Source organism: Palaemon carinicauda, chromosome 4 (assembly GCF_036898095.1).
Source record: "Palaemon carinicauda isolate YSFRI2023 chromosome 4, ASM3689809v2, whole genome shotgun sequence".
Lineage (NCBI taxonomy): Eukaryota > Metazoa > Arthropoda > Malacostraca > Decapoda > Palaemonidae > Palaemon > Palaemon carinicauda.
In genome coordinates this window covers 163,155,313-163,180,478 of record NC_090728.1, presented here as the reverse complement: position 1 = coordinate 163,180,478, position 25,166 = coordinate 163,155,313, and the positions used below count along the sequence as shown (strand labels likewise).

Sequence of the window (25,166 nt, the reverse complement as noted above, 5' to 3'; positions counted from 1 at the left end):
ATCCGAAGAAGGCATAGCAGTTCAACCAATGTAGGGCAAAAATCGAAAGCCCAAAGACTTCTTTATTTTGAGGAAACACCAAGAGAATCCCTCTTAGCCTTCTTCTTCTTCCTCCTGCTGTACCACTGAAAAAGTAGCCATGACCTGCACTAGTCATAGGGGATGACTGTAAACAGTTACAGCCCCTGTACAAAGGCAAAAAGAATAGGGTTTCACACCTTGCCGACTCATAAACCTGTCACAATTGCATCCAGATTTATCAGGGCAGCCCTGCATGCCTACAAATGAATTCTCCATCACAAGCACAATAAGTAAACCTGAAAAGAGAGAAGTTTTACAAAACAAATATGACAAATTCGAAGATAATTTGTATTTTTCCTAACCATACAAACCTTAGCTATTTACATTGGGTTTACCTTTTAGCGCAGCTGAAATGGCGAGCCATTAGACTTTAATGAGGGTGTATTACCCCCGCGCTAGTTAGCGGGGGGGTAGGGGAGTGGTAGCTAGCTACCCCTCCCCCCCTCACACACAGGTGAATGCTCACTTTCACTTAGAGGTAGGACTTGTCTTGGGGGACAGGGCTGGCGGGCAAATATGTGTAAATAGCTAAGGTTTGTATGGTTAGGAAAAATACAAATTATCTTCGAATTTGTCATTTGTTCCGTAACCGGAATACAAACCACACTATTTACATTGGGTGACTTACCCCTTAGGTAGGGTGGAAAGTCCCCAGCCATACTGGCTTTGGCTTTACCCGGGGACTCAGAATCCGAGTGAGTCGCACTCGAGAAAAGGAGTCCCTGCACCTCACAAGTTCCTTGCTCCGCAAGGAACCGTGTGGCCTACATAAGCTTGTGTGTGAAGGAAGAAGTGTGACCCGTCCTAGGCAGTTGACCTGGAGTTCCAGAAGGAACTCTGGGTTAGGACGTTCCCAATACCACCTCGTCAGGGTATGGGGGACGCAACAGTATTGACTCAATACTCGGAACACAAGGAAGCATGGTTTACCTGCAGAGGTTCGAGGTCCGCTATGCAAAGACCAGGATGCTGCTTCCCCGTAGAGGGGATGATGAAGAAAGAAATAAGGGCCAGACATACTTCTTTCGTTCATGCAGACTAAAACCCGATAACAATGCCCTCAACCTTCTGCTACCTGTCCAAAAAGGAGCCTGAGGTTAGACCAGCTGTTGTGTAGCCACCACAGAGCGATAGAAAACGTATCGAAACTCCTGTGGGTCACGCCCTGCAGGAAGCGGGCTGCGAAGGTCATTAGACGCTTCCAGACTCCAGCTTGTAGCACCTGCGTCACAGAGTAGTATTACTCGAAGGCGAGGGACGTTGCGATGTATCCAACATCGTGCTGTAGGGCGACGTGACGGGGGAGGGTCTGGAGACATGTCGAGATGAATGTCCTTGAGTCCGAGCTGAAGAGGTATACTGGTGACTCTCCCCCGTGTCCTCCTTGTGCTCCCAAATCAGCTGCAACTGAGGACAAACTGCAGCTGTTCCCAAAGCTAACCTCTCGATTCCTTTACTGGCAAGAAAGAGAAGGTCTTGGGACATCAGATACAAAATGGAGGCTCGAAATCTTGAAGGATTTGGACCGAAGGGCCGGGACCCCAAGATTCTGAGTCTAGCCAACAACTCAGGAGCGAACCTGAATGTTGCCCTCCCCTCTTCCTTAGAAAGGGCGGAGTCGTACGAGACCAAGAAGATTGCTTACACACTGGCCGCGGCCAGAGTGAGCAGGAGACCCAAGACGGAATACAATCCGAGGCCTGTCGTAAAGGGTCTTGAGAAGATCTCTTAAGGGACTAAAAAGTCCGAGCCATGCTCCAAGTTGGAGGTCTCCCTCCGACTAGGGCAGGGACGATCGTAGCTTCGCATGAGCGAGGAAAGATCCAGCGGGCAGGAAAAAGTTATTCCTTTAAGCCTGAAGGTCAGGGAATGCTGAGCGACAGGCTTCATTGCCAAGAGCGGAAAGGAGTTTCCTCCCGCCGCAAGGCAATAAGACCGTTATTGCTGGAGAAGAGGCCTCAAGGGAAGAGGTACATCTCCCACGGCACCAACCACCGAAGACTCTTCCCTTTGCCTGGAAGACCCCTGCGGATGACTGTCGCAGATGACGCGACCTCCGTCCCGCGACTGTAGCGGGTTGTCTCTTCTTGAGGAGGAGGCGTAGTGTCTCCAGGCATGAAGCCGAAGCGACGCCCCGGTTCGTGAAAGATGTTGCAGTGTGGTTGTTTGAGTAGTCTGTGCCGTGGGAGAAGCTCTCCCGGGAGTTCCGTCAGGGGAAGCAGAGGGTCCAGAAACCGTTCTGCGCATAGTCCCAGTGGAGCTCTCCCATTGAAAGGTTGACAGACAACCTGGTCTTGTTGAGACCCATTCTCCACAAACAAAAAGGAGGGAAGACACAGGCGTCGAAGTTGTCCCACCATCACCGGAATGCATCTTGCCAGAGTCTCGGGGTCTGAGATTGGGGGGAAGAACAGCGGAAGCTTGAGGTTCCAAGCTGTCGCGATCAGGTCCCCCAGACCAGGACTTGCTGGTTACTCAAGGCCAAAGACCCCCAGGTACACTCTCTCTACGAGGCTCTGCTCGGATAGTTGGAGAGAACATTCCTCTGCCTGGAATGAGAGAGCCGATGGTGGTATTGAGAGTATCTCAATCATCTCGGTATCTCTACTGCAAGATGTGAAGGTGTGAAAATGCGTCCCCTGCTGGTTAGAACACGCCAGAATCATGAAGTCGACGCGCACGGAGCGACTCGGCAGGAGCTGTAGGATCTGTAAAGGGGCCAGACTACAGCCCCTAAGCCTGCCTGAATGATTGAGAGGTATCCTTCAGGTCCTGACCATAGGCCTGGATCGGAACATGCCCCCCCCCCCCCCTTCTTTGACGAGTCCGAGAACAGCATCAAGAATGTGGGGAAAGGACGAGAATATCCACTCCCATCAAGAGGTTCCATAAGTCAACACCCATTGCAGGTCTAATAGTTCCGCTGGTCCCATAGGGGCCAGGAAGTCCGGTTAATCGTTGCGTGAAACCACCGGAACTTGGACCGCCCCACATGGAACTTATCCTGAGGCGACCGTTCGGACTATAGACGGGTCAATGAGGAAAGGAGAACTAGGAAACGTTCCAAGGTAGGGCTGAAAGCTCTGCTTGAATGAGAACAGGTACTGCGACTCTCCTCAGCCTTGCCACAGTCAACTGAAGGGAAGGCTCGGAGGATGTGGCAACAGAATCTGGCGTCCCCAGGTGGTCACCCATCCAAGTACCGACCAGAACCGACGTTGCTTAACCTCGCTGGACAGACGAGAAGCGGGGTTTCCAACGTGGTAAGGCCGTTGACTCAATATCATGGCCAGATACCCAGATGTTGAGGCAGAAGAAGAGAAGGCTCCTAGCAAAATACCATGAACCTACACTCATGGTAAGCATCCGGAAGCTTGTCCCGGCGCTGAAGGAGGTCGAACCCGAGCCTACCGGAGTTGACCAGCCCTCCAAAAAGCGAAGGAGGCGGAAGCCTGCACCTGAGCGGCCATGAGGAAAGCAGGGAGAGTTCTCTGGGGAAAAAACCTGCGATGCCACGGCGGGATCACCACACTGCATCATAAGCAGAAATACCTGCAGTCTAGGCTGAATTCCACGAGCTCCGTGGAAGATGGATGGAATGGAAACTGAAAGTACCCATCCTTCCGATCCAGGGTTTAAGGAGTCCTGTCGCCTCGTTACCAGTCTGATCGATTCTGCTGTTCTACGCTGGCCGAAGTTTGTTCGACAAACTTGATCAGGGCTGAGAGGTCGACTACGGAACTCCCGTTTCAGATACTTCCTTAGAAGAAAGGATCGACTGAAGAAGCCAGGGGTGAAGCCGTCGATGATCCTATGGAGGACCTTCGCCTAAGGTATGGATCATTCTGCCCAAACGGGCAACTCTTGCCAACGCTATGGCAAAGAGGTTCAGAGACACTGAATTCGCTGACAGAGACGGCAGGCGCGATATCCTTAGCTGATCACAGAGATCGTGCGGGAATGGGCATCGGGAAGCTGTCATCCGGATGAGTAACCTTAAGCATCCTCCCAGCGTGAAACCTGCAATCCTAGAGTTCGTGAACTCTGCCGCTCCCTTTAGGACTATGCCCGCCCCCCCCCGGGGGAGACTCCCGTGCCATCTGTTTCTGACAGGAGGAAACTGCAATTGGACACCTTGTCTCAGTTGTCGTAGCCGATAACTCAGGCCGACGTGGTTGAAAGAAAAAGGCGCTGGAGCCCTGCAGAGTCTGGAAGAAAGCGCCTTGAAGGAGTGAAAACGGAAGTCGACTTCCTCCGCACAGCCGCTGTCTAAGTCTCTGTCCTTGGGCACAAACAAACTCTTCTCAAGGATGGCCCTAGCTCTGGCACTCTTCAGACCCCGAGACCAGGGCAGAGCCACACTGGACTTCGGGGCCTTCCGAACGTCAAACACTTCATCCAAGATTGTGTCTTTGCCTTCACGGGGGGCGATGACTGGATCCATAAGCCCGTTAAGTTGCCTTATCAGGCTTAGGACCTGCCAGAAGGTATGTTCGGATTCCTGCTGTTCTCCTCCCTGCGGGCTGGCAGCTAAGTCTCCTGCCCCAGGGATCTCTTCCTGGGGTGAAACGTGGACATTCCCCCGGGTAGTCGTGGGTTCCTGGCGAATCCTTGAGGAGGATTTCGGGACGGTCTTGGAGTCCTTGGATTCCCTCCTGGGAGGGATACAGGATCCCAACAAAGAGATTCGAGGGGCCCCTTCCTCACGAGATGATTCTCCTCCATGAAGCGAAGTCTCCGCCCCTTGGTGCCGAGGGGAAGACTACCCCCCCACTGGACTCACCTGAGGACGGAAAGGCCTCGTCCACAGGAGAAGGAGAAAGCCCTCGAGCAGGAGAAGGGGCCTTCGCGACCGACCTCTTGGGAACCAACTTCGCCAGGGGGAAGTCACCACGAAGTCCACTCCTCTCTTTCTCTTCAGCGTAGGAGAGACAGCCTTTGGTTTGTTACCCTGGTCGGCGAGTGCTGGTTTCACAACCCTCACTAACGCCCGCGCCAGAGGACCAAACCAAGTTTGTTGCTCCAAGGACACAGAGTACGAAATCCTCGCTAAAGGGAAAGGGATTGGGCGATCCTTTGGAGTGGACACCACAGTACCTGCCTGAAAAGAAGGTGGGGAAGAATGATGTACTGACCTCTCCTCAGTAGTATCCTTGTCCTGCACTACCAACCTGTGTTTGGGTGGAGGCGATCCCGAGCGTTGTCTAGGAACACGCGTTCCTGCTGCTATCCCCGGCTGCGGAATTCGCCGCGAACGATGGTCGCGCGGGAGCGCAGGCGAAAGATCAAGCGGTCGCGCAGACGAGTGGGCGCGAGGGTGAATGAGCGTGTGTCCGAAGCGGCGAACGTAAGCGTTGGCGCGATGGCGAGGAAACGCGATGGCGAGGAAACGCGATGCCGCGTGGGTGAGGAAGACCGCTGGCGATGTGGATCAACAGGAGATCGGTGGTGAGCTGGTGAGCGCTGACGCGCAGGTAGGCGATGGCGCGTTGTGGCATAGGACGCGTTGGCGAGCGATAGCGAGCAGCATGCGCCGGTGAGCGATCGTGCGATGGCGAGCTAGTAGCCGGCGAACCATGTCCCTTCAGAACCTCCGGCCGACGAAGCGTTGGAGAACGTTGGCGCGCAGGCTGTAACATACGCGGGCGGTCCGGAGATCGCTGACGCGTAGAACGCTGGTGAATAAGCGATACCAAAATCGCCTGAGCGCGCTGAAGAGCAGGTGAACACTGGCGCGTAGGCGATCGTTGACGCGTGGGAGAACGCTGGCGAATAGGCGATACTAAAATCGCCTGTGCGCGCTGGCGAGCAGGTGATCGCTGGCGCGTAGGTGATCGCTGGCGAGCAGGAGGTCGACGCGTGAGATCCTGTGAAGGGACAGGTGGCGCGGCGCGTTCACGAGCAGGAAGATCGCAGGCGTATTGGCGAACATGTGCTTTTGACACACGCGCTGAAAGATGTCGCGTAGCCACAGGGTCAGAAGATTGATGGCGAGCAGGGAGCTCAGCAGGAACTGTAGGATGGTCAGAGACTGCAGGGCGATGATCCTCAAATGAGCGCTGACACTCAGAAGAGAGCTGATGAGCAGGAGAGCGCTGGCGAGGAGGGCGAACATCAGGAGAGCGCCGACGAGCAGGAGAGTCCTGACGAGCAGGAGAGCGCTGACGAACAGGAGAGCGTTGGCGAACAGGAGAGCGCTAGTGATCAGGAAGCGCTGATGAGCAGGAGAGCGCCTGTGCGCTAACACTGAGCAGGAGCAGACCGTTGCCTGTCCGCCGGGAGACTGATGTCCGTCGGAAGACCGTTGCCCGTCAGACTGCTGTCCATCTGCATCAGGGCGGATGAAGGAGTTGTGGGCTGCAAACGTAGATTCAAAAAGGCGCCTCTTAGCACCCTTATAGGGAGATGAGAGACCCTTACGACGAGGCGGACGGTGAGCCTTACGGCGAAGGAGGCCAACAGCAACAGCAGCAGAAGAATCCTCCGAAGAGGAGTCTATGAGTGTACTCTCTCGCGAACGAAAGAGAAACACTTCGTAGAAGAGACTGGTCAGCCAGTGACCTAAAAGGAGCAATCCTCCGAAGAGGGGCTCCTGCAGTTGCCCAGCCCCTTGAGCGAAACTGCAGGTGTGACCGCTCAGCACCAAGAGCATAGTCGCACGAAAAAAAGGCAAGAGAAGAACCCCCCAAAAGGGGAAAAACTCAAGCCTGGACAGGAAAAACTTCCCTCGGAAGGAAAGTTACCACCCAAGGAGGCAAGCCTCCTGAGTTCCAAAATGAACTGGAGAGCTGTCAATCGTCACGGGAGTACTTCCAGTAGAAGGAGACACGCCCCTGACGAAAATCCAAAGGGGAGGCAGCAACAGCCGAATCCCCAGGCCTCCACAAGACAGCTCACACCGTAGCCATATTACAGAAACGAACTAGATCGGTAACTGTAAAAAAATAAAAACAAAAAACATTAGTACACATTCATTCCCCCGGGAAGGCTCCGAAGAGGAATCCCGAGGGAAAGGAAACAAGAATTACACAACAGGCACGTGCCCTCACAACCACTTACACTCACGGAAGGAGAGCTGTAACCAAAACAGAATTATAACAATTATAATTATGAAAATATGTAATTATGTTATTTTCATTAGTAAAATAAATTTTTGAATATACTTACCCGATAATCATGTAGCTGTCAACTCCGTTGCCCGACAGAATTCTACGGAAGGGATACGCCAGCGATCACTATACTAGAAGGGGGTGTACTCACCAGCGCCACCTGTGGCCAGGTACTGCAGTACTTCTTGTTGACACCACCTCAATTTTTCCTCGGTCCACTGGTTCTCTATGGGGAGGAAGGGTGGGTCAATTAAATCATGATTATCGGGTAAGTATATTCAAAAATTTATTTTACTAATGAAAATAACATTTTTCAATATTAATCTTACCCGATAATCATGTAGCTGATTCACACCCAGGGAGGTGGGTGAAAACCAGTGTACGTGTATATCAGTAAGCTAAGTATCCCGTATTTCATATTATCAGTTATTCAAAATAACAATGAAATTATAAGTACCTGGTAAGGAAGTCGACTTGAACCATTACTCTGCCTTTAATAAGTTTGTCTTCCTTACTGAGCGCAGCGTTCCTCTTAGGAGGCTGAACAACCCTAAGGTGCTGAAGTATAAAGGGCTGCAACCCATACTAAAGGACCTCTACACAACCTCAAACCTAGGCGCTTCTCAAGAACGAATTGACCACCCGCCAAATCAAATAGGATGCGGAAGGCTTCTTAGCCTACCGTAACAACCCAAAAAACAACAATAAAAGCATTCAAGAGAAAGGTTAAAAAGGTTATGGAATTAAGGGAATGTAGTGGCTGAGCCCTCACCTACTACTGCACTCGCTGCTACGAATGGTCCCAGGGTGTAGCAGTTCTCGTAAAGAGACTGGACATCTTTGAGATAAAAAGATGCAAACACTGACTTGCTCCTCCAATAAGTTGCATCCATAATGCTCTGCAGAGAACGGTTCTGTTTAAAGGCCATCGAAGTGGCTACAGCTCTCACTTCGTGGGTCCTTACCTTCAGCAAAGCAAGGTCTTCATCCTTCATGTGAGAATGAGCTTCTCTAATCAGAAGCCTTATATAATACGAAACTGCGTTTTTGGACATAGGCATCGAAGGTTTCTTGATGGCACACCATAAGGCCTCTGACTGTCCTCGTATAGGTTTTGACCTTTTAAGATAGAATTTCAGAGCTCTGACAGGGCAAAGAACTCTCTCTAGCTCGTTACCCACCATGTTGGAAAGGCTAGGAATTTCGAACGATCAAGGCCAAGGACGTGAAGGAAGTTCATTTTTAGCTAAAAATCCGAGCTGTAAAGAACATGTTGCTGATTCGGATGTGAATCCTATGTTCTTGCTGAAGGCGTGAACCTCACTAACTCTTTTGGCTGTCGCAAGGCAGACGAGGAAAAGAGTTTTGAGAGTAAGGTCTTTGAAGGAAGCTGACTGGAGAGGTTCGAACCTCGGAGACATAAGGAACCTTAAGACTACGTCTAGATTCCAGCCTGGAGTGGACAAACGACGTTCTTTAGAAGTCTCGAAAGATTTAAGGATGTCTTGTAGGTCCTTGTTGGAGGAAAGATCCAAACCTCTGTGGCGGAGAACTGAAGCCAACATACTTCTGTACCCTTTAATCGTAGGAGCCGAAAGAGATCTAACATTCCTAAGATGTAACAGGAAGTCAGCAACTTGGGTTACAGAGGTATTGGTAGAGGAAACTGCATTGGCTCTGCACCAGCTTCGGAAGACTTCCCACTTGGATTGGTAGACTCTACGAGTGGATATCCTCCTTGCTCTGGCAATCGCTCTGGCTGCCTCCTTCGAAAAGCCTCTAGCTCTAGCGAGTCTTTCGACAGTCTGAAGGCAGTCAGACGAAGAGCGTGGAGGTTTGTGTGTACCTTCCTTACGTGAGGTTGACGTAGAAGGTCCACTCTTAGAGGGAGAGTCCTGGGAACGTCGACCAGCCATTGTAGTACCTCTGTGAACCATTCTCTTGCAGGCCAAAGGGGAGCAACCAGCGTCAGCCGTGTCCCTTCGTGAGAGACGAACTTCTGAATGACTCTGTTGATGATCTTGAACGGCGGGAATGCATATAAGTCGAGATGGGACCAATCCAGCAGAAAAGCATCTACGTGAACTGCTGCTGGGTCTGGAACCGGGGAACAGTACAAAGGGAGCCTCTTGGTCATGGAGGTGGCGAACAGATCTATCGTTGGCTGACCCCACAAGGTCCAAAGTCTGTCGCACACGCTCTTGTGAAGGGTCCATTCCGTGGGGATGACTTGATCTTTCCTGCTGAGGCGATCTGCTGAGACGTTCATATTGCCCTGAATGAACCTCGTTACCAGAGTGAGGTTTAGACTTCTTGACCAAATGAGGAGGTCCCTTGCTATCTCGTACAGCTTCCTCGAATGGGTCCCTCCCTGCTTGGAGATGTATGCCAAGGCTGTGGTGTTGTCGGAGTTCACCTCCACCACCTTGTTTAGCAGGAGGGACTTGAAGTTCATTAAGGCCAGATGAACTGCCAGCAGCTCCTTGCAGTTGATATGAAGCGTTTCCTGTTCCTTGGTCCATGTTCCCGAGCATTCCTGTCCGTCCAAGGTCGCGCCCCAGCCCGAGTCTGATGCGTCCGAAAAGAGATGAAGATTGGGGGTCTGAATCGCTAACGATAGACCCTCCTTGAGAAGGATGTTGGTCTTCCACCACATGAGAGTAGTCTTCATCTCTTTGGTGACAGGAATAGAGACCGCTTCGAGCGTCAAATCCTTGTCCCAGTGAGCTGCTAGATGGAATTGGAGAGGGCGGAGGTGGAGTCTCCCTAACTCGATGAACAGGGCTAACGATGACAGGGTCCCTGTTAGACTCATCCACTGTCTCACCGAGCAACTGTTCCTCTTCAGCATGCTCAGAATGCACTCTAGGGCTTGGCTGATTCTTGGGGCCGACGGAAAAGCCCGAAAAGCTTGACTCCGAATCTCCATTCCCAGGTAAACGATGGATTGGGAGGGAATAAGCTGGGACTTTTCTAAGTTGACCAAAAGACCCAGTTCCTTGATCAAGTCCAAAGTCCAGTTGAGACTCTCCAGACAGCGACGACTTGTGGGGGCTCTTAACAGCCAGTCGTCTAAATAAAGGGAGGCTCTGATGTCCGCTAAGTGGAGGAATTTTGCAATATTCCTCATCAGACGCGTAAACACCATAGGCGCTGTGCTTAGGCCAAAACACAGGGCTTGGAATTGGTACACAACCTTTCCAAAAACGAATCTCAGGAAAGGTTGGGAGTCTGGATGAATAGGAACGTGAAAGTAAGCGTCTTTCAGATCCAACGAGACCATCCAGTCCTCCTGCCTGACCGCTGCTAGGACCGACTTCGTCGTCTCCATAGTGAACGTCTGCTTGGTGACATAAGCATTGAGCGCACTGACGTCCAGCACCGGTCTCCAACCTCCTGTCTTCTTGGCCACCAGAAAGAGACGGTTGTAGAAGCCCGGGGATTGATGGTCCCGGACTATCACCACTGCCTTCTTCTGTAACAGGAGCGACACCTCCTGGTGTAACGCTAGCCTCTTGTCCTTTTCCTTGTAGTTGGGAGAGAGGTTGATGGGAGAAGTGGTCAAAGGGGGATTGCGGCAGAATGGTATCCTGTAACCCTCCCTTAGCCACTTGACAGACTGGGCGTCTGCACCTCTTCTTTCCCAAGCTTGCCAGAAGATCTTGAGTCTGGCTCCTACTGCTGTCTGGAGAGGAGGAGAGTCAGTGTTTGCCTTTCGAAGGCTTGGGACCTTTCTTAGACCTGCCCCTGAAAGCGTCTGGACGGGTACTTCCTCGGCTGGGGGCTCTGCCATGAAAGGGCGGAATAAATCTTGTAGCAGGAGTATCGGCCACTGGGGTGCGGTAAGTTCTAGGAACCGAAGGAGCAACCTTAGCCTTACGAGCTGAAGAGGCCACAAGGTCATGAGTGTCCTTCTGAATAAGGGCCGCAGACAATTCCTTGATAAGCTCCTCAGGAAACAGGAACTTAGAAAGCGGAGCAAAAAGTAACTGAGACCTTTGACAAGAGGTGATACCAGTGGAAAGGAAAGTGCACAGTTGTTCCCTTTTCTTGAGTACTCCTGAAACAAACATGGAAGCAAGTTCGCCGGACCCATCACGAATTGCTTTATCCATACAGGACATTATAAGCATGGCCGAGTCCTTGTCAGCAGGGGCAGTCTTCTTGCTCAAGGCCCCCAGGCACCAGTCGAGAAAATTGAAAATCTCAAAGGCGCGAAAGACACCCTTTAAGAAGTGGTCTAAGTCGGAAAAGGTCCAGCAGACCTTAGAGCGCCTCATAGCCGATCTACGTGGAGAGTCAACCAAACTTGAGAAGTCAGCCTGGGCAGAGGCAGGGATTCCCAAGCCTGGTTCCTCTCCTGTGGCATACCATACGCCCGCCTTAGAAGTCAGCTTAGTAGGAGGAAACATAAATGAAGTCTTCCCTAGTTGCTGTTTGGACTGTAACCAATCCCCTAACATTCTTAAAGCTCTCTTAGAGGATCTAGCAAAGACGAGCTTAGTGTAGGCCGACTTAACAGTTTGCATGCCTAGAGAAAACTCTGATGGAGGAGAGCGAGGGGTAGCAGAAACAAAATGATCCGGGTAAACCTCTCTGAAAAGAGCCAGGACCTTGCGAAAGTCAATGGAGGGTGGTAACGACTTGGGCTCCTCCACGTCCGAAGAGGGATCATCTAGGTGCGCAGCTTCCTCCTCCGAAACCTCATCACCTGAGTGTTGGGAAGCGAGAGGTAAAGTTACAGCGGTATGCTGAACAGCAGAATCCTGACAAGCGGGTGCAGAAACACTTGCGGTCTCATCCTCAAGTCTCTGTTGAAGAGGATGAGGGCTGTTAATGACAAAGTCATGAGGCTGGGATGAAGGAGGTACTGCGGAGGTTTGAGGAGCAAGTGTGGTGAGAGGCGACTGAAGTAAAACCTGAGGTTCAGGCTGCAAAGACTGGTCAAGTAGAGGAGAAGGTGGTAGATGCATGCGTTGAGGTGGCTGACTCCTTGCATGAGGTTCCTGTCTCAAGAGTTGCGCTTGCTTCAAGGGTTGAGGTGGTTGCGCAGTAAGAGATTCCAGTCTCACGAGTTGAGGTTCTTGAGGTGTGAGCTGCGAGAGTTGAGGTGGCGGCTGCGCAGAACGCGGTTCCTGTCTCACGAGTGAGGTTCTTGAGGAGCTTGCCTCGAGAGTTGAGGTGTCAGCTGCGAGAGCTGAGGTGACTGCCTCAAGGATGGTAGAGGTTGTCGTACCTCAAGAGGTTGCTGCCTCGAGGATGGTCTTACTGCGAGAAACTCTTGTCTCAAAGGTAGAGGTTGTAAGGCATAAGACTCCTGTCCCCATTGTTGAGGAGGTTGCCGCGTGGAAAGAGGTTCCTGCCTTAAGGAAGGTGGAGGTTGCTGCACAACGCTGGTATCTGGCAACTCCCAACGCGGTAGCTCACGCATGGAGGTAGCTTGAGGAACCTCAACTTCGTACGTCTGGCAGACTGGACTGCGGAGAGGAGGAGGAGCGCTCGCAGGCGGAGGTGTAACCTTCTCTGCCTGAAACTCACTCATTAAGACCGCAAGCTGCGACTGCATGGACTGCAGCAAAGCCATCTTGGGATCAACAGACGATGAGGTCTGTTGAGGCAAAGCCTTAACAGAAGTTGAGGTCTGTTGCGGCATCGCCTTACCTCTCTTAGGAGGTGTGCAGTCTCCTGATGACTGCGGCGAGTCAGAGCTAGCCCAATGACTACATCCGGGCTGTTAAACTCGTGAGGTTTGGACTTTACGCTTAATAGGTCTTGAGACCTGAGTCCAGCGTTTTCTCCCCGAAAAAGCTACTGCAGACGAGGAAATTAAAGGCTCAATCGTCTGAGAGTGGAAGTGACGATCTCCGTAAGATACGCCCGCAACCACCGAGGATACTTCTGTGCGCCGATCAAGGCCTGCCGAACCCTTTTGCCCTTCGACATTGCTTCTCCCCTGGGCTTGGGAGCTTGCAAGAGGTCCCGGACTGGGAGGACGACTGGCACGCACAGAAGTACCCTCACGCACAACACTGACACTGACACTAGCACTCGGCACAGCACTGGCACTACCACTTCCCACTGCACTTTTCACTTTAAGTTCCTTGACGTCCGCCAAGAGGAACTTGTGGTCACTCACTACCGACTCCACTTTATCACCTAAAGCCTGAATGGCACGTAAAACATCAGACATATCAGGCTGAGCACAAAAAGTAGGTTCGGGGGTAGCCACTACAGGGGGAGGAAAAGGTTGAGGATCATGGGATGAGGAATAAAGCGAAGAGCGAGCCGAACTCCTCCTAACTCTCTCTCTCTCTAACTTAGTGGTATACTTTAGGAATCGAACAAAATCAAGTTCCGAAAGTCCGGCGCATTCCTCACATCGATCTTCCAACTGACAGGATTTTCCCCTACAGTCGGAACAAACGGTGTGAGGATCAACCGAGGCCTTCGGAATACGCCTAATACAAGTCCTACATCGTCTTTGGGGAGGAGCTTGAGAAAGGTCAGACATCTTGAATCAAAGAACAGTCAAGGGGGATTCCAATTAAAGCAAAAGATCGTTAACCATTAATCAAATCAATATAAAAGCTATCTAAGCTAATAGACAAGTTTCCAGTATAGCGAAAGCTGAAATCTTAGAGCAATACTTCACCAAAAACCGTGAACAAGACTCCAAAATTATAAGCGTATCCATGTATGTCTTGCCGGAAGCACGACAGAGGAAAAATTGAGGTGGTGTCAACAAGAAGTACTGCAGTACCTGGCCACAGGTGGCGCTGGTGAGTACACCCCCTTCTAGTATAGTGATCGCTGGCGTATCCCTTCCGTAGAATTCTGTCGGGCAACGGAGTTGACAGCTACATGATTATCGGGTAAGATTAATATTGAAAAATGTAATTTAAAAATGAATGAACACTAAAGAAAGAACTAAAACCCCGAAAGGAATCGTTCTACAAGCTAAAAAAAACAACTACAATTAGATTCATAAACTAATTGAGACAAAACGTACGGCGTAGCTACCCCCCCACACGGGAAGGAAGCTACAAGGGCGTAGAAACACGTAGTAAAAGGGTGAACGACCTCAAGAGAGAGAGAGAGAGAAAGACCGAAATCAAACTCGATCGCAACCCATAAAATTACGCCGTGGTGGCCTAACTGCCGAGGACTCCACGGAGATATCGTACACTACACACACAACTCTGAAAAGGAAACTTACTGAATTCTATACTCAAAAATATATACAAACATGAAAACATGTTTACATATATATTGAGTAAAAGAAAAGTAAGCGATTAAGTAAAGACAAAACAAACAATGGCTGCCAAGCGAGGACCAAGACAGAGACGTCTGTCCCAGTCCGAGCCAAAAGTGAAAGTGAGCATTTACCTGTGTGTGAAGGGGGGGAGGGGTAGCTAGCTACCACTCCCCTACCCACCCCGCTAACTAGCGCGGGGGTAATACACCCTCGTTAAATTCTAATGGCTCGCCATTTCAGCTGCGCTAAAAGGTAAACCCAATGTAAATAGCGGGGTTTTTATTCCGGTTACGGAACAAATCTAAGCTTTGTTTAGCGCAAAGACTACGTCCATACTGCTCTGCAGCTGAAGTCAAATTGGCTACTCAGTGAGGGGACGGGGCTTCCCAGCAGCCTACCGTTGACTAGCAACAACTAATTATAAATTTTAACAGCCAAATTCCAGCTTTGCTGAAATCATACTCCTAGTAAAGGACAAGGATTCGTATTTGTGTAGAAACAATTAAGGCTTGTTACTTGTCGATAAATAAATCAAGGCACTGCATTCAATATTATATTCAAAACTTGAAAGTTACAAATTAATCAAAACTCAATTTTCAACTTACAAACATTTTGTGGATTTTAACAAGCTCTGCTGACCCATTGTTTGGTGTTGGCACAACTTTGACTAAACTTGCAATCTTGGGGTTGTTCTCCTGAAACATAAAGAACATATGAGGAAGGATTCAATAGAAGATACTTAAAACAATACAAGTTATTTACACAACTATACTTTCCTTTAGTGCTTTTTATTACAAAGCCTTGTTTGCAAAAATCATTTTCAAGTTTACAAATAATTTTTCTTAATATTATTTTACTAGGTACTAATTTTCTATCAACATCAAACTTCTTTTTGATAAAATGTTCAATAAACAGAAAAAGGAAACATTTAAAAAAATATGAAAAATTCGTAGATAATTTGTATTTTTCCTAACTATACAAACCTTAGCTATTTACATGCGGTAATTACTTCGGCGTAGCTGAATGGCGAGCCATAAGAATTTTAACGAGGGTTTACTACCCCTCCGCTAGTTAGCGTGGGGTAGGGAGGGGTAGCTTGCTACCCCTCCCCCCTCACACACACAGTGCGAACTCCACTTTACTTAGAGGTAGGACTTATCTTGGGGGACAGGGCTGGCGGGCAAATATGTGTAAATAGCTAAGGTTTGTATAGTTAGGAAAAATACAAATTATCTACGAATTTGTCATTTGTTCCGTAACTGAAATACAAACCACGCTATTTACATGGGGTGACTTAACCCTTAGGAAGGGTGGTGAGTCCCTGCCATACTGGCTTTGGCTTGCCCGGGGATTCCATATTCGAGCGTTTAAGTACTCGGACAACAGGGAATCCCTGCTCCTCGCTAGCGGTTGTGAAACTGCCGCGGCCTACGTAAGGTGTATGCGAAGGTGAAAAGTGACTCGTCCTAGGAAGTTGACCTGGAGTTCCTCAGAAGGAAATTTAGGCTAGGACTCTCCCAATACCATCTCGTCACGGTATGGGGACATGACAGTATTACACTTAATACTAGGAACACAAGGAAGCATGGTCTACCTGCAGTGGTTTGAGGTCAGCTGTGCAGAGAACCCAGGATGCTGCTTTCTCCAAGGGAGGAGAGGATGAAGAAAAGAATAAGGGCCAGACAGATCTTTTCATTCATGCAGACTAACACCAGGTAACAATGCCCTCAACCTTCTGCTACTTGTCCATTACGGAGCCTGAGGCGATCGAGTGCGGAGAACCGTGCGCGGGAACCATCCCGCGCACAGAACGATCATAGGAGCCTAAGCGTACTAAGAAGATCGTCGGCGCTCCCGCTTAGCGCCGGATCCGAAGATCGCCGGCTAACGGCCGACAATTATGCGTTAGCGCGAACAGAAGATCGTCGGCTAAACCGTCGACGATTGCGAGATCGTGCGGGGGAAATCATCCCACGCGCGGGCGAGCATTAACGCTTACGCGTTAGCGCGAGTAGAAGATCGTCGACGATCGCGAGATCGTGCGCGGGCGATCATCAACGCTTACGCGTTAGCGAGAACATAAGGTCGTCGGCTAAACCGTCGATGATCGCGAGATCGCGCACGGGAAATAATCCTGCGCGTGGGCGATCATTAACGCTTACGCGTTAGCGTGAGTAGAAGATTGTCGGCTACGTCGACGATCGCGAGATCGCGCGCGGGAAATCATCCCACGCGCGGGCGAGCATTAACGCTTACGCGTTAGCGGGAGTAGAAGATCGTCGGCTAAACCGTCGACGATCGCGAGATCGCGCGCGGGAAATCATCCCACGCGCGGGCGAGCATTAAGGCTTACGCGTTAGAGCGAGTAGAAGATCGTCGGCTAAACCATCGACGATCGCGAGAGGGTTGGTTTCCCGCGCGCGGGCGATTATTAACGCTAAGCGTTGGCGCGCATCAGAAGATCGTCGGCTAACGATCCTTGATGATCGCCAGATCGCGAGCGGAATAACCATCCCGTGCGCGGGCGATCATCAAAGCTTACGCATTAGCGCGAATCGCGCGGGCGGTCTTCAGCGCATATGCGCGAGTGAAGAACGTAAGCCTCTGTGCAACAGAAGATCGTCGGGAATAGTTAAGGGATCGGCTAACTCGTAGATCAGGAACTGGGATGCATCCCTAAAAGGGAGGGCATCCCCTGAAGAGGACCAGGAGGTCTACTTCAGTGCCGACGATCAACTGAGGGACTGCTAAATACTCCGAGGAGTAGTCCCTGTGAGGAACCTTTCCCGCGAACGGGAGGTGTCCTTCGTAGAGGAGACTTAAGAGACACCGTAGGCTGAAACGCTGGTGAGCGCCAGTGCGCTAACTCAGGAACCCCAACGATGTGCGCAAAATGCACAGGGAACGTTGGTAGCAGCCTACTACATACTGAAACAGGGTGTCTCTGAAAGCAGACTCAGGAACAGCAGTCGAGTGCAAGCGCGTAAAGGAACGTTGGCGCACAGGTGATACCTGGCACTTAAGGGACTTACTCAAGGTTTGAGAAAGTCTCTCCTGCCCCGAAGGGAGAAGCCCGTTAGATAACGGGGGCGAGGGCGCCCAAGGCGCGTCTGCAATCAGGAACGGATACAGCAGGCAACAGGTACACTGAGGAGAAGTTGCAAGACCCCGAAGGATCAACGCAACGAGAAACCGAAGTTTCTCCGTCACTAATCACTGAAGTGTAGAAGTGACAAAGTTACAAGAACCCGAGGGAACTGCGTAACTAAAGCTCCGAGACCCCGAAGGGTAAGGGGAAAAAGGGAAACCGAAGTTTCCCTGTCACTAAACACCGAAATGTTAGTGACTGAACAGCAAGCTGTTGTTAACAGGAACAATCCTCCGAAGAGGAGTCTCTATGAGTGGCCTCTCTCGCGAACGAGAGAGGTAAGCACTTCGTGGAAGAGACTGGCGATGGAGCCCCGAAAGGCCCAGAGATCAGCAGACGTAACAGGAACCATCCTCCGAAGAGGAGTCGCTGTGAGTGTCCTCTCACGCGAACGGGAGGGGACTCTTCATAGAAGAGACAAAAGGAGCGATCCTCCGAAGAGGAGCCCTTAGTGAGGCCTCCCTCGCGAACGAGAGAGGGGCCAGACTGAACCTGCAGCTGCTCAGCCCCTTGAGCGTAGCCACAGAAGCGACCGCTCAGCCCCAAGAGCATAGTCGCTAGTACCATGGTCTAGCCTTGCAACCGCTCAGCTCCTTGAGCGAGTCATAAGGGCGGCCGCTCAGCCCCAAGAGCATAACCGCCTAAAGACCAAGGAAGTAAAAAGGGAAGCTAACTAACTACCCTGGAGGCGAACCTCCTTATCGTTCTAGGATGCAATGAAGAGCTGGCAGTAGTCACGGGGGAACTTCTAAGAGAAGGAAACGCCCCTGACGAACGCCTTGTGAGACGGCGGCGAAGCCGACTCCCCAGGATAACAGGACAGCTCTGCTTCGAAGGCACACAATAGGAACGAAGAAACAGCATCGCAAACTGGAAAATAAAACAAAATAATTATTTAACAGCAATTCCCCCGGGTGAAACTCCGAAGAGAAACCCCGAGGGGAGAATAAAAAAAAAAAACATAAGAATGAAAGAAGGTATGCGCCCCTCCCCCTTCCCCACCCGGCATGCCTAGGTGAGGGGGGGGGGGAACGAAGTTAACAAACAGAATTATAACATTATAATTATGCAATTGACTTTGAATGTTCCAAGGATCACCGGCCCCCGAAGGGACGTGAGCCTTGAGCTGAAAAGTTAAAACACAATGATGTTCATAAAAATAATTGAGACAAATAAAACTAAATAGCGACTCGGACTGAGAAGCTATCGTAGGCATAGTACGGAGTAAGAGGTGAACGACCTCAAGAGAAGGGCCGGACTCCACGAAAGGCAACCATGGTGGCCTAGAAGTGCAAGGCCGTGATCACGGAAAGATCGTGGAGGCCTAAGCCGGCGAACTCTAGCAGACGTACACAATACACACCGCACAACACCGAAAGCAAAGGAAACTTACCTTTTCTATACTGTACACAAAAAAATATATAAACATCAGTAATGTTTAAATATATCCAGTATAAGAAAAGGAAAGTTAAAAGACAAAACAATAATGGCCGTCAAGAGAGCATAGGAGCGGTAACCTCCGATCACTATGCGAGCCAAAAGTAAAGTGGAGCATTCTCCGGTGTGTGTGAGGGGGAGGGGTAGCTAGCTACCCCTCCCTACCCCCCGCTAACTAGCGGTGGGGTAGGAAACCCTCATTAAAACTTTATGGCTCGTCATCGGCTGTCGCCAAAGTAATTACCCCATGTAAATAGCGTGGTTTGTATTCAGTTACGGAACAAATTAAAGTTTTCAATATTTTTTTCATTAGTTTTATCTGTATTATGCATATGTCAGAAAGGGTAAAAAAAATTTCCCCATAATTGTGGATTAAATAACTTTTCTCTAATTTGCTTTTGTATAAATTTGAAATACATGATAGTCATTAATTTTGCTTCTGGGCTATTTAATGCTAAAAAAGAAGGACTTTTATTTCATTTTATCAATGCATAATTTCCTACTATTTTTTTTTCTTGTGCACTATTTCTATGCCAAAAAGACAAGACTTTTTTCTCTAATGATGGAGAAAGTAAACAAATAAACATTATTGGAATATAATTATATAAAAATCATACTTTTCAAGTTATAAGTGACAAACCATTTTTCAGAAGGGAAGCCAACACAAAATACGGTCTCCCTTAAGGTAAAGTAAGGACACAGAGTCTTAGTGGGTTGCAGGAGGAGGAGTGAGCCCCTGGTAGGTAAGGAAAGGAGTCTCAGTTTGGGTTAAATGGGAACCTTAAGGTAGTTTGTATCCGTTTCCCTTATAAAATTAGTTTTTCATTCATAATCTTATGTTCCATACTCTTGTAACATAGAAGATAAAGGTTTGTGACAAATGTTTTCAACACGACTATTCAATTTTTCTGTAAATAAACTAGGAACATCTATTATCATCTTACTTTACTTTAAGGACAGCTTCCGTGTTTCTAGCACACAGGGAACCCCTGTACACTACAAAGTTTGTTTGTCATATACATCCTTGGGTATTTAAGAGTACCACAAAGGTTAACATACTAATCTATAATCGGTAAAATTACAGTTTCAACCATTATGGGGAAACTGGAATAAAAATATACTTGTTGCATCAGAAATAGTGTAGTTCCAACGGATTTAACGTTTATTTTGATCGCAAACCATCCGATTTAGAGATTTACTATGTAATTAGAGTTAAAACAAAAGTTTTTTTCCAGAAAAATCAGTGTTTGTAACCGTGTTTTTATTGTTTTTGTTTCATATTATGTTGTAATGCAGAAAGACCCTACTTCATCCCAACAATTATGGGGGACACCAGGTGGGGGGGGGGCGTCAAATGATATTTGCAATAAAAAAAATGGTTTATGTTAGAAAACAAATCCTGAAAGCTGTTAAGTATACCACAGACCTTAATCTTTCATCACAAACCCTAAACGTATCACTAAACTAAACCAGCTAACCTAACAAACCCCCCTAACCTAACCTAGAAGGCCCCCAGTCACAGACCCTAGACCTACCCCTAAACTAAACCAGCTAACCTAACAAACCCCCCTAACCTAACCTAGAAGAAGCTCGGTCACAGACCCTAGACCTACCCCTAAACTAAACCAGCTAACCTAACAAACCCCCCTAACCTAACCTAGAAGGACGCCGGTCACAGACCCTAGACCTACCCCTAAACTAAACCAGCTAACCTAACAAACCCCCCTAACCTAACCTAGAACGACCCCGGTCTCAGACCCTAGACCTACCTAAACCTACCCCTAATCAGTACCTCACAGAAAAGTAAAGGTGAATCACATTTAGCACACTTACACTTATGGGTAATACTGAATGCTCTCTAAGAAACCTATTCACAACCTCTGGAGTACCATTATATCTTCCATGAAATCGAGCGATCACCTCAAAATACGAATAGCGACATATATTGCACACCTGCACCGGAAGATCCATGCCAGTTAAGTAACGAGAGTGCTGAACGTATAGAGACCGGCAGGTTTCAAAATCGAAAACAAACGACAATCGGGCGTTTCGAAAACAAATTACTGTATAAGGGAAAAAAATAGCAAACGATAACTCTTGAAAAAAAAAAATCTAATTTCATTGGAAGAGCGACATTACTAGCAGGAAGCCAATACTTGAAAAGATCCCAGTAGTATTTTGATTGGAGGAGCGACATTAGTGGGAGGAGGAAATGCGCATTCAAGTAAATATTGTCACATTACGCAATGGGGAGGAGCCAAGTAAGATGAAAACAGATATACAAACTAACAAGAGCTACCTTGCGTGCCCATGGAAAGATATACACTAAACTTAGAAAAAGTCAAGACCTTCAATACCTGAAATATTTTTTTTTCTCTGTAAGTATGCATTAGCAACAATAATGTATTGAGAAGAAGTGTTTTGTTATCACGTGCTTTACTCGGGAAAAATATAAATATAATAGATTTCCCATAATGGTTGAAACTGTAATAATACCCAATAATCTTACTAGAAAGGTTAAGTGGCGGTACATTAGGTTAGCCAATATGTCTAAGTGAAATGGGATTGATATTTCCTTTCCTTATGTCTGAGCAGACCTGTGTCCGCAGATCTACAAACGTATCTTTTTCCTCTACCATACCATAGAGACAAAACTGATATGAAAATAAATAAATCAGCTTTATGTGGAACATAAATATTCACCAACAGCTGTACACACGTAGTCTACAGATGCCGGTAGCCTAACTTGTTCTGACTTGGGAGGACAACCTAAACAACAGATGGTTGCAAGCAAATTATTCCAATGCCCAAATAAAAGTTTGAAATAGAAACGTACCTTTCTACAAGTGAGGAGACATCGTACATGGACGGACCAGTGACAAAATAGAGATGTGAGCACTTGCAAACACCCAAGACCTGCCAAGGCGATAAGGCCTGCCTCGAAGTATTCTTCCCAGCCATATATGAAAATCCATGCCCACGCCCATCCTCCGTACAATATTAAAAAGGGTAATATATATCCGTGCAACAACAGAGGCCTTGGTACGTAAAGGCTCACAGACTGTACCAAATCATCAATACTATCACTAGTAGCCATTGCCTTACATCAGTTACCCAGAGACAGTTTTGACGGCCGAAACGGGAAAACATTCCACCAATTAGCATTATACAACATAAGACAATTTGTAGTGATTCTCGTCCTTCTCGTCCATAGAGATTAATTCTTTAGTGAACTGGAAATGTCGTAAGCTTTATTGTGTTTAGTTTTGATTTCTTGAGATAAATTGACAAACGAAATAAGGAAATAACGATGAGAAAATTATGAATGTAGACTTGTGTTATTTTGCATTAATAGCAAGATCCTGTGCCAACACAAGAATGGGTAATTTAACATTAACCAGCTTTCACGAATTTTAATTTAATGAAAAGAAAATCGTGTCATATGCAGCACCGATCACGAGAGCTTAACAAGCTCTAGAAAAGAAAAAATAAATTATTCTGCTTAATGTAACACTAAAAATAATGTATGTACGTCATCTGTGAACTCATTACTCTTTGCTCTTTTACATTTGGATTGTTGACACAGCTAGTAGTTTTAATTTTCAAACAGAAAAAAGGGAGAATTAAAAAAATAACTTGGTAATAATAGGAAAGCGGATTTAGGTGGCAAATTAGTCTCATTGCGAAGTTATTAACAAATTGCATAGTAAATTATTGCAACAGGGGTCCGAAAACCGGTGCTATTATAGTATGCTATCTACCGCCGATTTTGCTATCTAGCCTACCACCCCTTTCTGAAATTTTGGAATTGGTTTATTATTTTGTTTATGAGACCCCAATTAACACTACTTTACAATTAACTGGGAAATCACCTAATACTGTCACTGATTGGTTTAATGTGTCTGGAAGTGTGTAGTGTGGTGGTTTCAATTGGAAAGTTCTGAGAAAAGGCGAAGATGTATTTCCTGCTTTCTTGAATGATGTAAGATATGTTTACAAGCAGTAGTAGAATAAATTTTTGATAAAAAAAAAAAAAAAAAAAAAAAAAAAAAAAAAAAAAAAAAAAAAGTTTCCCTACAAACTGCTTATAATTATGCACCCATGTTGTCCAGCCAATAAATATTATTAAACTATAATTAAAGTCCAATGAGGATAACATACTGGTGGTAAATAATCTGTTTGATAATCCTCATCAAACAGGAGGATTAACATTGACGGTAGATAACATACTTTGTGGTAGATACCATACTATAGTAGAAATTCGACGGTAGATAGCATACTATAATAGAAATTCGACGGTAGATAGCATACTATAATAGCACCCGAAAACCTTTTAGACTACCAAGCCCTTCTGGAGACTGGAATCCCTTTCCCTCATCGACTTTTAGATATGAGAATAGACAAGTAAAATTAATAATACTTATTACTTATTTTGTATTTAAGAATAAAAAAGATAAACGAGTAACATCAAATAATACTTATTTTGTGTTTACGGATAAACATTCCTTAAAATGATTGCCTGGTCGAATTAATTTAATTTTTACATTATTATTCATTATATCCGCCAAGGAAGTTATATTTTCGCGTCGGTTTATTAATTTAGTTGTATGTAGGCCTAGACAGCATTACGCAAAACTACTCTTTACTTTACTTACTTTGATGGCTGCTTTTCCGGTCCAATACAGAAGGGGAACCCCACTCTCTACAGGACCTTCCACTGTCGTTTTACCTTACTCGACGGATTTTGACGAAATTCTCGCCACATTAAATTTTGGAGATGATCCGGATCCGGATTTGCATTTCCGCCATTTTAAAGATAAAACAAATTTGGCGAATTTTTACGAAATTCTCACCACAAATAGATCTTAGCCATGGACGATTCTATCAACTTTCGGAGATGATCCGGTACCAGATCTGGATTTTAGATCCGTTTTCATTTTCTTTTCTTAATTTTAAGGATTATTTTCACCAATACCTAACAATGGATTCATCGGAAGAAACCATGGAATTCTGAAGGTGATACGGATCAAGATCACAATTCTGGATCAACATTGCACTTTTCACAATCTACTGCAGTGTTTCTTAATGTGGGCCATGAGATTTTTTTAGGGGCCACAAGGCAAAATTTGAAAATTGGGGGGCCATGGGGCGGGCACAGATAATTTAGGACCCACAAAATATATAAATGTGTAATATTTTGAAATAAATTATTATTATGCTTCGAATATTCTGTTCATCATGCTTGAGTTTAGTTTAAACATCATTACGTCTGCATCAAGCACTTAGGCATGTTATCAAGGCTGTCAACTTAATAAAAAATAGTGCACTGAAAGATCGCCTCTTTCGGCAATTATGTGAAAAGAACAATGAAGAATTTGAACAACTTGCGTTGCACACTGAAGTCAGGTGGCTTTCTAAAGGTAATTGCTTGAACCGTTTTGTTGCATTTTGGGAAAGCTTTATCTCTTTCTTTAGTTGGACAGAACTTGGACAGAAACTTGTTGATGCAAAGAGTGACATCTTATACCTGTCTGACATATTTGAAAAGCTAAATGTTCTGAACAAAGAGCTTCAAGGAAATAACTCCACCCTGTTTTCCTGTAAGGAGGCAATTACTGCATTTAAAGGGAAACTCAAGCTGTTCTGGTTGAACCTTGGAAGACGAGAGTTTGCAGAGTTTCCTTCCTTAGCAGTTATATCCACCGAGCTGCTTAATGATGACTTAGCAGTGTATGTTGACCATCTGAAGCAGTTGCATACTGATATGGAAACTCGCTTTTCTGACCTACTCCAAATGACTGTGCCACACTGGTTTGTGGATCCTTTCATTGCTGATGTATCTGAAGTTGATGTCACCCTACAAGAAAGTTTCATTGAACTTCAGAATAACACAACAGCTCAAGCAAGGTTCAAGCGCGGAGGACACCAGTAGCTGTGGATGAATCAAGATGTGTATAATAAGTACCCAATATTCTGGAAAGATGTGAAGTTGCTCTTACTAGCCTTTCCCACGTCTTACTTGGTTGAGACTGGTATCAGTCGGGTGATGTACCTGCTGTTAAAGACACGAAATCGCCGTGACATAGAAAAAAAAGAGTCGATTTACGTCTCTCTCTGACAGCTTTCAAGCCAAATA

The 25,166-nt window shown here is 47.2% G+C and overlaps 1 protein-coding gene and 1 pseudogene across 1 annotated transcript in view; both read right to left on the bottom strand.

Annotated features, from left to right (window-relative positions):
- Positions 1-22,188, bottom strand: part of LOC137640140 (endoplasmic reticulum transmembrane helix translocase) — a 141,701-nt gene extending 119,513 nt beyond the window's left edge. Inside the window, exons 1-2 of the mRNA XM_068372632.1 lie at positions 21,867-22,188; positions 15,051-15,140 (exon numbers count right to left, since the gene is read on the bottom strand). Of these exons, the coding sequence (XP_068228733.1) occupies positions 15,051-15,140; positions 21,867-22,127 (351 nt within the window). The 5' untranslated portion in view covers positions 22,128-22,188. The remainder of the gene's footprint in view (positions 1-15,050; positions 15,141-21,866) is intronic.
- Positions 3,240-3,358, bottom strand: LOC137640357 (5S ribosomal RNA; annotated as a pseudogene).
- Positions 22,189-25,166: the final 2,978 nt, after the last annotated feature.